Here is a 14,224-nt window from a genome sequence, read left to right as displayed (position 1 = left end):
GGGGCCATTTTCTTTCAAATGACCACAGTGACTTCAAAAATTCCTCCAAGGAACTCCAACAGTTAATAAACACTTTTAGCAAAGAAGCTATATACAAAATTAACTCACAAAAACCAGTAACTCTCCTATATACAAATGTCAAATGAACTGAGAAAGAATTCAGGGAAACAACACCTTTCACAATAGCCTCAAATAATATAAAATATCTTGGGGGGGGGGACGCATAACTCTAACCAAGCAAGTAAGAGACTCATATACTTACTGAAAAATACTACTCGTGCTTTAGCACTTAAATATACCTAACTAATCTTTTATTGTATTAATAGATATGATGACTATTATGTCATTAAAATGAGAAATGTTTTCCTGTATTCTGTACAGATACTTATTTCTATTAAGCATTTAAAGCAAATGGGATAATATAAATATGAACACATGTATTTTTCAAGTTTTTGGGAAACAGGCTCATGCTATGTAATGATGATCTTACTACTTCAACCTCTCAGATTACAGCTATGTGCCACCACACTCAGCTCAGTCTGGATACTTAATAGCTCCCTGTCCTTCCATCAAATCAGTGGGTTTTATTTTATTTTGTTTTTTTTTTTTTGGTAGGGTCTCACTATATAGTCCTGGCTGGCCTGTAACTCACTAGGCAGACCAGGCTGGCCTAAATAGAATTCAGAGATCTGCCTGCCTTTGTTGAGTGCTGAAATTAAGGACAAAAAGACAAAAGTTCCTTGGGCTGTTTTTTAAAAAGTATACCCTTGAACAAATCCTATTTTAAATAATAATAAACAGCAGCAACAACAACAACAGCAGCAACAACAACTGTAAATTTTTGGACTAGAGAGATGGCTCAGAGGTTCGGAACAATTGCTGTCTCTTCCAAGGACTTGCATTCAATTCTCAGCACGAACATGGTAGCTCACAACTGCCAGTTCCAGGGGTCTGATGTCCTCTCCTGACCACCTTGGAGCACATACATGTTTGCACGTAAACACATGCAGGCAAAACATCCAAACACATAAAATAAACTGACTAATAAAAAGCTAAACTTAACCGTAATACCTAAAGAAATATCTTAAGATTTAAATGAAACTTTAAACTTAAGAAGACAGTACCTTCATGCAGACAAATCAGTCACAAATAGTAACCACAATGTTCACCATGAATGCAAGTTAAGCTCTAGGTGAGTTATTTTACCTTTTATTTCCAATAAGCATGATGACCATATTGGAATTGGAATGCTGACGGGCATCTTCTAACCAGGTTGTCAAGTGGTTGAACGTGTCTCTCCTAAACATAATGGTATGTGATTTCAGTTTTTCAGTATTTCTCTTCATAGTGCACAATGAACAGTCTACAGACCCACACAACATTAACCATGTTAGCCACAGCCACTTACACTATGAGAACCATATTTAAAGCACAAAATTTGGATTTAGAGTTCACTGATTAGATTTCAGTTAGGATAAATACAACTTTTAGCACAGTTTAGAAAATTCCAATAACTGTGTAATACTACCAAATGGATCAATCTGGGGATTATTTAAATTGAGCTGAAGATTTTGAGAATAAATTTAAATTTGATTCAAGATACAGTTATAAGGGTGAGGAGCTAGAGTATAAAGATGATATACTGTTGTTACTGGTAACCACACTTCTTTAGAAATAATACCCTTGTACTGAGATGAAAAACTCATAATACTCACCTTGTAATATCATACACTAGTAAAGCCCCCGCTGCACCTCTGTAATATGACCTTGTGATAGAACGAAAGGACTCCTGCCCTGCCTGTGAAGAAACAGAAGGTTGAGAAGCTTCCTTAAAAACATATCCTTTACATTTTCATATTACACCTAACTGAGCATGAAGGAAAGGAGGTCATACACAGGAGAAAACTTCACCAGTCTTAGGGAAAAGTCATAGAACAGCACTATTGCCCCAATCACCAGGATGCACAGGCGGCATTCCCACTACTCTCTCACCCCGAAACAAGACCCCTAACCCTTTTTGGCAATCCCTGACAACCCAATTTACTGAATGGCTTCACAATACATGAATCATTATTAGAGCCCAGAATGGACTCCTAGCAACGAAGCTCTGAAGACAAATTTGAAAGGAAGCAAATAACCCAGAGCCTCACATTTGAATTCAATAACCCACTCCCCGGGGCAGCTGTTGACACTAGAATAAATAAAGACCATTGTAAATAAATGATGAATGACATCTTTACGCCCACCATCTGCTGGTGGAAAGGTTGTCAGAAGGCCAAGGATGCAGATTTTATCAGTTATACCATAAACTGCAGTGGGCTTTCAACAGCTACAAGATGGAATTCTTTGCGCAATCATTTCATGAAAAACAGAAAAAGGTTCTGAATTAAATTTATATAATTTTCCTTCACACAATCAATTTTCTCTGCATTTGATATACAATGCCTGTCAAGAGGCAACCGGATGTAAAAGTCATCTTTATATCCTGTGAAACAGGCACCAGAGATTACGTCAAGTTCAATAATTTTTCTATCTTGTGGTATTAACATTCTGCTAAAAAAGATTGGGGAAGGCGATGACTATAGATGTAATTTTGTACTTAAAATATTTTAACTTGAAAAATATTCAGGTTTCCATGTTCTTAGTCCTGATTTCCTGATATAAATATAACGTCTTTCTGTCATGTTCTGCTTTGTTCTAAAACTCAGTCAGTATGTTCCAGCACCTTCTCTTGTTGACCCTCCAAAAATATTCCCTGTCTTGAATATCACCCACTCTCAGTGCCTAGAACTGGGTCTGGTACTCATGTGGCACTCAGAAGAAGCCCGTTAAATGAAACTGTATAACCAAGTGTCTCAGCCACATGTACAATGGTCAGTATTCCACTGTACGTAAGTGGACACATTTCTCAAACAGTAACTCCCAGATCTAAGTTAACAATCCTCTCCCAGGAGCCAGTTCTAATAGTTAAATGTCTTATGCTGAATGAGAGGACAAAAGCCACTGCATGGAAAAACAAATAAAAAAACAACTTGCACAAACAGCCAGTTCCTTTCACATAGTTTGAGGTTAAAAAACAAAACACGTAGAAAATAAGCCAGCCACATTGACTCATGCCTGTTATCCCAACACCTGGGAGGCTGAGGCAGGAGGACGGCTGTGAGTTTAGGCTAGCCTGTGCTACATAGGAGGGCATGTCTCAAACACAGCAAAAACAAAGTAAAACTTAACACAAAGATCCTAGATGGGCTTACAGGTGCATTTAATGAGATGTGTCTTTCCACAGATGTGGGAAATCCCTTCTTTGATTGCTTAGTCTGGGAAAACTAAGTTTATCTTTAAGACATTCATTTTATTGTGAATCATGTATACCATGATTTTATGGCAAATAACACAAAAAGGATATGTATTGTAATTTCAAAACAAAGTTGTGTGGCTGGAGTGACAGCTTAGAAGTGTAAGGATCAGGGTTCAGATCCCCAGCACTCACATAAAGCTGAGAGCATGCCTATAAGCCCAGTTGCTGGCAGGCAAAGACAAGGGTATCCCCAGGGCAAGATAGCTAGCTAGACTAGCCCAATCATCAAGCTCCAAGTTTAGTGAGAACCCTGCCTCAGTTAAGAAAGAGGAGAGCCATCAAAGAGGACATCTAACACCAACCTTTGGCTTCCTCATGCACACACACGGGCACATGAATCCTCTAACATGGGCACCTACTCACAAGCATGAATATAAAAACCACAGGCAAATATACATGTAAAAACAAAATCCTATTTAAAGCTCTTATGTTTTCTGTGGCTGACCAACAACAAGGGGATGCATCCTTTAAAACAGTGGTTCTCAACCAGTGGGTCACAACCCCTTTGGTGGGGGCTACAAATGACCCTTTCATAGGGATCACACACCAAATATCCTGCATATCAGATATTTACATTATGATTCATAACAGTAGTTAATTATAGTTATAAAGTAGCAATGAAATAATTTTATGGTTGGGGTTTACCACAATATGAGGAACTGTATTAAACAGTCCCAGCATTAGGAAGGTTGAGAACCACTTGCTTTAGAATGATTTCTTTGGAACACTCTGTGGAATGAATAAAAATAAACACATTGCTAGAAAAATATTACTATAAGCAAAAATGTAAAACTTCAGCTCAGGCAAGGTACAGTAAAAAGGAAAATAAAACTAAGGACAAACATCTATAAATTATTCCCATTCCTCTCAAACTGCTTTGCAAAGAGCAAACAATGGGTTCCCAACAGAAATAACTTGTATAATTTGCCACTTCACACTGACTTCACATAAACAACAAAAACACATCACAACCAAAGACTACTAATGCATCTGTGCCCTTTATCATGTTATAAAAAGTGATTCACACCTCGTAGTTTTCTGGGTTTTGACACCTGATTTGCAACAGGAAAGTCTGAGAACACTCTGGCCTAGTCTCTGGAAATGGCACTAGCACCTGTAAAATATGTCTGTTGTAAAATGTCTTATTATGGCTTCTCCAATTATAAACAAACATGCACACACTAATGGCATAAAACTAGCCCAATAGTTAGTTCTCTTCATCATATTAAAGCAAGGTAATCTAGTTTTAAAAAGTACTTTAATACATCATGGTCTAATTCTAAATGAACTAGGAAATACAGGTCCTCTTTATAAGTGTTGGTTAGAAGGATTTTGGAAACTTCAACCTAATATGCCAGATGTTTTTTGCAGTAAAGGACTCATGATAGGTAAAACTATAAAAGGGAAAGACAATCTAGTCAAACAGTTATCACTGGCTAAGTGAACTGCACCAGAAAGCAAAACCAAATCACCTGGGTTAGAAATGGGGACTACAGACCAGGAGTTTCAATCAGTTCACAAAGCAGCTGATTAAAAAAAAAATCAGCCAGATATCTAACAATGTAGGAGGGGCAGAGAAATGCAGGGTAACTAGGAGTAAAGGGGAAAGTCAGCCAGACCTGATACTTGGTAAATTAATTCAAAACTAAAACATAAGAGAACTAAGGAGATTGCTTGTCAGGTAAAGGCATTTGTGATACAAGCCTGACACCTGAGTTTGATCCCCAGAATCTAAATAAACAAGACTCAGTGGCTTGTGTCCACAATCCTAGAACCCCCATGACAAGATGGGAGAGAGAAGTGTCTGGAAGCTCACAAGTTGGCTAACCTAGAGTACACAACAAGTTCCAGGTCAGGCAGGGTTACAGTGTGAGACCTGTCTCAAAAGATATCAGAAAAAAGTTTGAAAAGAGGCATTCTGCATGAGTAGACAAAAATGTCCCATCCAGAGGTTATCAGACAAAACCCCCAGTGCCAGGGGTGGATCACCTCCAAAGGAGCTGTTGGTCAGGGAGGCCCCTGAAAGATACAAGCTATTGCCATGGCTGTTGGCTGCCCATCCTAACTAGATGGCAAGACCATCTACTGCTGAAGACTCCACAAGCTTCGACTGTAGGCCATAGAGAAATGGAGCAGTAACTGGGCTGGAAGCTTCCTCTCTACTGGCTGGCCCAGTGCCAGAAGGTGCTATGTATCACCCCTTCAAGTCTTGGAAACAATGCAGAGGATGGGAAGGAAAAAATATCAGAAATGGAATGCTGTGAACACCTTCTCTAGGATGTGGCATAGCCACTGCACTCTTGGACCCTCAGCAGCTGTGACTATCAGCACACGACTGCAAAAGATTGGACCTATTAAGAGTGGGTAGGAATCACAAGGCCCCATCTGTCACTAAGGATATAACTGCAGTCAGTGGTTGCTGGGAAAAGAGACAATTTCTTCATTGGTATTGCTACTGGTAAGGTGCACATGCTTCTGTGAACAGATCCTTAGTCATGCTCCTGCCAGCAATGCTAATTAAACTGAGGGTGCCCCCTGCTTCCCTCTCCCTCACACACATGGAAATCAAAATATCCAACTACAGGGGAGGGTGGACCCAATAGAGCAAGTCTGCTGTCTTGACCCTCACCCCCCAAAAGAGACACCAAGACCAAGGCAACATATACAAAGGAAGGAGTTTATGGGGGCATGCCTTATAGTTTCAGCGCATTAGTCCATGCTCATTATGGTGAGCAGCAGGCAGGCAGGCAGGGTGCTGGAGCAGTAGTTGAGAGCTTACATGTTGAGACAACCACAAAGCAGAGAGAGAGAACGAACTGGAAATGGCACAGGCATTTGAAAACTCAAAGCTTACCCCCAGTGACACATCTCCTCCAACAAGTCCACACCTCCTAATCCTCCCTAAACAGTTCTACCAACTGAGGGCAAAGCAATCAAATATATGAGCCTATGGGAGCCATTCTCACTCAAACCACAGTGATGCTTTGTGCTAAGATCACAATCTTGGATGCTTGTACACAAAGAAATCCCACAGCTTCTTCCTTCACGAGAGGATTGCTGGAACCCTGTGCTCCATTTAAAACTTCCTTACAATACTCAAACACTCCCCTAAATAGGCTTTCCTATGTGTCTGAATCTCTCCATTGACATCAATTTTGTAGTAACCAGGATGTTGATGGCAGCAAATTCAGCTTGCTTTCCTCTACTGCTTCCATGAAGTTCAACTGTATACACATTATGGTACTGTTCAAAAATTTCATAATAACTCAAAGCTCTTGAGAGTTTGACACCAATCAATGTCTTATAGCTAGGTATGGTGGTGAAGCCTGTAGTCTCGGCTTTTGGAGAAGGGGCTAATGCAGGAGTTTAAGGATACTGAGATGTTTCAAAAACAAATAAACTGAATGAATGGAAAGAAATACACACACACACACACACACACACACACACACACACACACACACTACACACACACTCTTGCTCACAAAGCCAATTTCTTCCTACTGTATCACCAATATTCCGAATATCCCTGACTTTGTTTCTCTTGTTAACTCCCTTCCTAAAAACCCATTCTTCCCCTCCACCTACCTATCTACTTTCTATCTCCTTGGAGCATCAGTTCAAACCATCCAGGTTTTTACAAAGCTCAGGGGCTTGTCTACTGCACTCCACACTTACCAACGCCCATGTGCTTTCGTCCTGACACTGTTGAAATGAGATGAACACAGTGTGAAAATATCCTCTTAGTCCCACCAGATCTAACCTAAGTGTATTTATAGCAGGTACTTTAATGTGTTATCTTGTTGCCAAAGAGCTAGCCATTCAAAATTTTACATTTGTGAGAGTCAGTGTTACAAGAATACTTATATCTGATCTAACAATGAAACTCTAGCTATGTAAAACAAAAACAAAATTAAAAGAGAAAGTAAAAAGGAAAGAAGGAAGGCATAAAAATTTTTTTTCAGAAAAGTTATTTTTAAAATATGGGAGGAGCCAGGCGGTGTTGGGCACTTCTTTAATCCCAGCACTCGGGAGGCAGAGGCAGGTGATCTCTGTGAGTTCGAGGCCAGCCTGGGCTACAGAGTTCCAGGAAAGGTGCAAAGCTACACAGAGAAACCCTGTCTCGAAAAACAAAACAAAACAAAATGGGAGGAATGGAAATAGGAATACGCTGAATAGCATCCTAACACACAGTGACGTGAACATGGGGACCATTTCTTTTTATTTTGAGTCTCCAACAGCCCAGACTGACCTTGAACTCCTGATCTTCATGGTCAGCTTCCTGAGTGCTATGATTATAGGTGTAATCACCAACAGAGCAGGATATTAACTTTTTAAGATTGACAAAACAATGCACAACCTTTATTTTTCCACAGAACACTCTAGTTTTGAAATTATTCTGGATAAGGAAAAGAGAAGACTCTTACCACTGAAAATGCAGCAAGCTATCCAAATAAACAGATGCATTATGAAACATTTATGATAGGGAAAGCCTTGTTTCACTCAGGTGTGTGGGATCACTCTTATTTCTGACATCATTCATTGAAGATTTTTGGAATTCAAGCATGAAAGAAAGAAAACAATCTTATGAAAATAAGAGGAAAAGACTGGGGATGCAGCCCAGTGGTGGAGCACTTGCCTAGTATGCACAAGGTGCCTAGCAGAGTCAAAGAAGAGGTGTTGGAGGTGGGGACAAACAGAGACATTGAGGTACTATCTCTAAGGCGTAACCTAAAGAGACAACATATACGCTTACTATTATTATTACATTTATTTATTTAGTGTGCACAGGTGTGTGGGAGTGAGCATGCAATGGCACGTATGTGGAGGTCAGAGGACAACTTGCAGAAGAAGGTTCTCTCCTTCCACTATGTGGGTTACAGGGATCAAACTTAGGTTGTCAGGCTTGGTAGCAAGTGCTTCCATCCACTAAGTCATCTAGCTAGTCCTTTCCCATTTTTGAGTGTGTCTCACTAGAAAGCCCAGGGTGGCCTTGAACTCTTGATTTCCTTAGCCTAAGGTCCCTGGGTGCTAGATCATTTTAGCCAGGTATATCTTACCACATCTAGCTAAGTTATACATTCAAAAAGAAATTAATGAGCAATTTCAATTCTAGAATTCTTTCTTGGTGTTTATGATGTCTTCAAGGCATCAAACTCCCTCATGAAAACAGAGGGTAGAGATCAGCCTGCTGTCCTGGTGGATGAGGTGGAAACACAGTGTTTCTTCTATTTTCCTTTCTTCCTTAAGGTATGAGGGCATGCTTGGAAAATACAGCAAGTAGTCTGGTTCACGCTACACTGCTGAACGTGTGTTATTAAGATCATCAGTTAAGAAAGCAACCTACTTATGTAATACTTTTTTCCTTTTGGTTTTTTTTTTTTTTTTTTTGAGACAGGGTTTTTCTGTGTAGTTTTGCGCCTTTCCTGGATCTCATGCTGTAGACCAGGCTGGCCTCAAACTCACAGAGATCCGCCTGGCTCTGCCTCCCGAGTACTGGGATTAACGGCGTGCGGCACCACCGCCTGGGTTGTAATGCTTTCAATGAAGCAGAAAATAATTCCTTTGGTAGGAGATTACACTTTTAAGTCGCTAGGAGAGAGACTTTGTATCTTTATCATGCCTTTTCCTTCCTGCCTTCCTTCTTTTAAGTCACCAGAGACACTAGCCGGGGACCCAGATTCTTATGCATGCTAGGCAAACAAGTGATCTATGAGATAGACTTTTCAGCCCTTCCATGCAGGTTTTTGTTTGTTTTCCCTGTTTTGTTTCTCTGAGACAAAGTCTAATATAGTCCACACTGGCCTCTGATTCACCATACAGCTGAAGATGATCTTTAGTTCCAGATCTTCCTGCTTTCACCCCCCAAGTGCTGGGATTATAGACACATGCCACTGTGTCCAGGCTTTCCATGCAATTTTGATTTGAAAATGTTGCCCAAGAAAATCTAAATTAAAAAAGTGTTGGGCCAGGGACACAACTCAGTTGGTAAGGTGCCTGCCACCCAAGTGAAAGGACTTGAGCTCAGCTATCCAGTTCTCACATAAAACACTGGGTATGGTGGTATGTTTATAACTCCAGTACTTTACGGTAGAGGGGGATATGGATAATATATCCCTGAAACCACTGGCCTAGTACAACTGCTGAGCTCCAGACTCTGACACACAAAAAACCAATGTGGACCATGATCAAGGAAAACACCTGACATGACCTCTGGCATCCCCAAACAGCCACTTACACATCAACACGTACAGATATCACAGGCAGTACTAAGACTCTTCAGGCTGATGGAAGAAACCCGTAAGAAATTGATAAGTCAGCTCTCCACTGAAGAGAGGTCAGAAGGCAGAAGAATGCACAGTCCAATGGAGAACTCCAAGACAGAGCAGATCGACTGTTTATCACCTGAAGGACAGCTGTGGCACACATGGGAAATAACAGGAAATCTATATCCTGCAACCACCCTCGGCAACTTGCTTGGTTTCAGCAACCTAGTCTTAGACTGTGTATTTTCTTTGATTACTTTCTCAATAGCGTCTGCATTGTCAAGTGAGAAACTAAAACTGAGTGAATAGAGGAAAACAGACCAGGGTATATGATAATTACATTCCCTGCATTTCATAAAGGTTCATGCCAACTTGTGATCCTCAACTGTCTACTTGCATGAAATTGGACTCTTTGTATACTTGAGCTAAACACATGTAACACTTGATGCAGTAGGGGACTAGGGACTCCAGTATCTCCTACTAAGCAGACAGATCGAGATGTTCAAATCCTTAACACTGTGCCAATCTTCTCACTACCAAAGGATGTTAATTATTTCTGCTTTGGAAGAGTGAGATTGATTTTCATAAGTGCTGCATTGCTTATCCTAATAAATAACCAGCTTATCAATATTATTTTTAAATGAACTGGAGACTGAGGATACAGCTCAGTGGTAGGACACTTGCCTAATATACACAAAGCCTTATATTAGAACCCCCACACCACAAATAAAAGCAAAAACCAAGTACCTAGTAAGTTTCCCAATTTTAATTTTTAATATAGTACTATTTGTACTGATAATCCATAAGGCTAAAGTGCCCTGTGGTCCTTTTTAAGTATGTAAGGGTCTGAAAACGGAGGCCTTATGGCATCCACTGTAACTTTACTTTTATGCATCTGAAAAAATTTCACTTGTAAACATTTTTTTTAACAAGGAAAACCAGGTTACTGAGTATACTGCAAGAGGCCTCACAAAGCTGGGCAGAAACTAGACTGGCATTCGCAGCTTCCAATCATTTGCTTACTCTGGGTTCATATTAGAAAACATCATTTAAAACTATATAGATTACATGTAACATTTGCTCATCAAATGGGAAAGTAATGGAAATAGGATATTAAGTTAGGAGGCTTCACGTGATCAGGATTGAATCTAATTAAATTAATAAATGAGCTTCCAGGATAAATAACTATATAATAGTGGTATTTTTATTTTATATCACATTTACTACTTTTTTTAAAATTTAGACTTGGTGATTATTTTCCTTAAAAATACAATTTCTAGGGGCTGGAAAGATGGTTCCGTGGTTGAGAGCAGCTGCTATTGTTACAGAGGGTATTGGGTTTGGTTCCCAGCATTCACATGGCAGTTCACAACCGCTTGTAACTCTACTCATTCTAGGGCAGCCAATGCCCTATTCTAGCCTCCACAGGTATCTACTGCATATGTGTGGTGTACATATATTCATACAAACTCACACAAATACATAGAAATAAATAAGCATTTAAAAGCATACATGTATCCAGTCCCTGGAGTGTTTCTATTCAGACCACAAAGCCTAAGGAGTCACTCAGATTTGTCTACTAATGCTCAGTTCTTGTGAACACATCCACTAAATAATAAGAAAAATCTTACCTAAGTCCATTTCATTTCAGTGCTATAGAAATTCTGTCTAATATATTTAACATTAAACAAAACAAGCATGCAAGGCACTTTTATAAATGCTATACTTACTGTATCCCAGATCTGGAGTTTTATCTGTTTCCCATCAATCGTTATCATTCGAGCACCAAACTCTACACCTAAATAGAACAGAAAATAATTTGTTAAAGGAACTAGTGAAATAATTCACACTCAACTGCACCAAACTCTACACCTAAATAGAACAGAAAATAATTTGTTAAAGGAACTAGTGAAATAATTCACACTCAACTACTAAAACACAAAGTATTTGTTTTTAGGATATGTGATAAACACAGCTGCTAACTTTGGAAAATATCTAAGCTAAGTCAGAAGTCTCTAGAAGCTTTCTATCACTTTAACTGAGTCATCTAGACTCTAGATAATCTAGAGCATATTTTACTACTCTACATATCCAGTTCAACATGGGCCAGGAGTGATGAATCAGGACTGTCTTTCCAGCCATTGGGAAGCTAAAGCAGGAGAGACTGCTTTGAGTTTGAGGCCATCCAGATTACACAGCAATATTTAAAAAAAAAAAAAAATGTTTACAGGGTTGGGCTGGTGGCATGTGCCTTTAATCCTAGCACTTGGAAGGCAGAAGCAGGGGCATTTCTCTGAGTTCAAGGCCAGGTTGACCTACATAGTGAGTTCTAGGATAGCTAGGCTATATAGAGAGACTCTGTCTCAAAATAAAAAAAAAAAAATATGATTATACTCAGGCATGGTAGCATATTCTTGTAATCCCAACATTGGGAGACTGCAAAATCAGGAGTTCGAGGCCAGCTTCAGCCACAAAGTGAACCTGGAACCAGCCTGAATTTGATAAGACCTTCTTCCAAAAAACAAAGCAAAACAAAGCCCCTTACAATTTCTTTAGCTGTGACCAGGAGGATGAGATAGAAAGATAATTTGTCCCCTATGATATACAGCTTGATGCTTATTCTATTCTTGGGATGCATACAGTCAATACATAGAACTAATTGTGATGCTAATGTGTTTCAGGCTCAGAAATACTGGCACTCTAGAGAAAAGAGACCCACAAGTCATGACGGACTAGAATGAAAAATGCAAAACTGTAAAATTATGCCACAGAAAATATAATAGTTTTTACACATCTGCTCAACTACGCACACATGCATATTAGTAGCATATGTACTTTTTTATATCTGCTCTGGCATAGACATACATAAAACTACCACCCAATGGCACAAAAGCCCTTCAAAGAAGCCAATGGATAAACAGACAAAATATTTATTTACTATGTATATGTGTATGATTGTGTGTAAATACCCATTGTGTGTGTGTGTGTGTGTGTGTGTGTGTGTGTGTGTGTGTGTGTGTCACAGGGTGCATGGAGAGGATCAGAGACAACTTCAAGAAGACATTTCTCTCCTTTCACCACTTGAGTCCTTGGGATCAAACTTAGGTTGTTAGGCCTGGCAGTATGAGCCTTCAATCACAGAAACACAGAAACACTTCATAGGTGCTATAAAATAGACCCATATTCACAAAAACAATTTAAAACTGACAAGATAATAACCACTTTTTGTTGTTTTGTTTTACAAAACTTGGAAAACAGTAAGCTGAATAAAAGCCAGGGTGAAGAGAAAAGGGTTCTCAGATAGAAACCATTTGAGATGTCTTAGATGTGTATATTTAGATACGCAGCTTGATATGCACACAGTGGGGGAGGGGGCTAAAGAGAGAGCTCAAGGAAGAACAAACAGAGAACTGGGTAACAGTAGTGAAAACTTTGAATTCTTTCACTTGGGAAGTGGAGAAAGAGGATTAGGAGTTCAAGGCCACCCTCGGCTATATATTGGAACTAATACCATATTGGACTATATGAGACCTTGTCTCAACAAAACTACCACACTACCAAAGAGGAGAGGGAAACAAGAGCAGAGACGAGAGAGGAGGGGGAAAAGGAGAGGGAGGGAGACAGAGACAGATAGGGATAATTTTTTGTGAAGTATTTTGTTAAAATGAAAGAAAATGATTGAAAAAGCCATGACTAATAATCACTATAAAAGGAAAAGTTAATGATGCAGGAGAAAAGAACTGCCAAGGCGGGCGCCTGTGAGTATGTGGTGAGGCTCTTCGGAGATCCTCCACAGCATCTGGAGTAAGCAGTTCCTTGGCACAGTGCTCTTAAGGTAGAGCTGCTGGAACCTGTGCAAAAGTTCCTTGACTTGTCTTATTTTTCTGAATGAAATACAAACCAAGATTATCAATGCAAGTGAAAATAGGAAAAGCACTACATGGTTAAATACAAGAAAATAGGATACAGTTTTACAGACAAACGAAAATAAAGTACAGCTATCAGGAAATATAGAAGGTTCCCTTGAAGATCCTAAGAAATGAAAAATGAGACTGTTAGCATGCTTTTCTCCAGCTATGTCTAATGGGACACATGCAGAAATGGAGCAGACAGGTGTTTGTTTACAGGAGAATAAGGAAATGAGAGGGGACAGGGAGGGAAGGAGGAGGGATAGAAGGGCCTATGGGAATGATAATGATTAAGTTAAGCCTGGGAAGCAGGGAAGTGAGCAGCTGGGTGAAAAGATGGTACGACCAATGGGTTAAGGTGGCCCTGGAAACTGAGCTGGAAGATGAGAGAGAAGTATGAAACTGAAATTCTTGAGTGGTTCTAGACATCAGTATGAACAAAGTCCTGGCTGTGACTGGGACACTAGGCAGCTGAGGTAGAGGCTGCAGGTTCACTGCAGCGGAAGAAAGAGGGACTGAGAGACTATGATGTGTGTTTGTGCTCATGGCAGACCCGACTAACTGTGTAATCAGTATTTAAGTCACTGTTTACGTTTCCATATCACACTGATGTTGGTGGTCCAGGCAATCCTCCAAATTTTCAATATAATTATGTTATGAAGCTATTTATAAGCAGCCATTTTGCTTCATCT

At 39.7% G+C, this 14,224-nt stretch overlaps 1 protein-coding gene across 1 annotated transcript in view; it reads right to left on the bottom strand.

Moving 5' to 3' along the window:
* Window positions 1–14,224, bottom strand: part of Rab2a (RAB2A, member RAS oncogene family) — a 90,010-nt gene that overhangs the window by 34,181 nt on the left and 41,605 nt on the right. Inside the window, exons 3-5 of the mRNA XM_059253832.1 lie at window positions 11,355–11,422; window positions 1,716–1,798; window positions 1,207–1,299 (exon numbers count right to left, since the gene is read on the bottom strand). Of these exons, the coding sequence (XP_059109815.1) occupies window positions 1,207–1,299; window positions 1,716–1,798; window positions 11,355–11,422 (244 nt within the window). The remainder of the gene's footprint in view (window positions 1–1,206; window positions 1,300–1,715; window positions 1,799–11,354; window positions 11,423–14,224) is intronic.

This window comes from Peromyscus eremicus, chromosome 2 (genome assembly GCF_949786415.1).
Source record: "Peromyscus eremicus chromosome 2, PerEre_H2_v1, whole genome shotgun sequence".
Lineage (NCBI taxonomy): Eukaryota > Metazoa > Chordata > Mammalia > Rodentia > Cricetidae > Peromyscus > Peromyscus eremicus.
The sequence above is the reverse complement of the archived record's forward strand: the minus strand, read 5'-3'. Positions and strand labels throughout refer to the sequence as shown.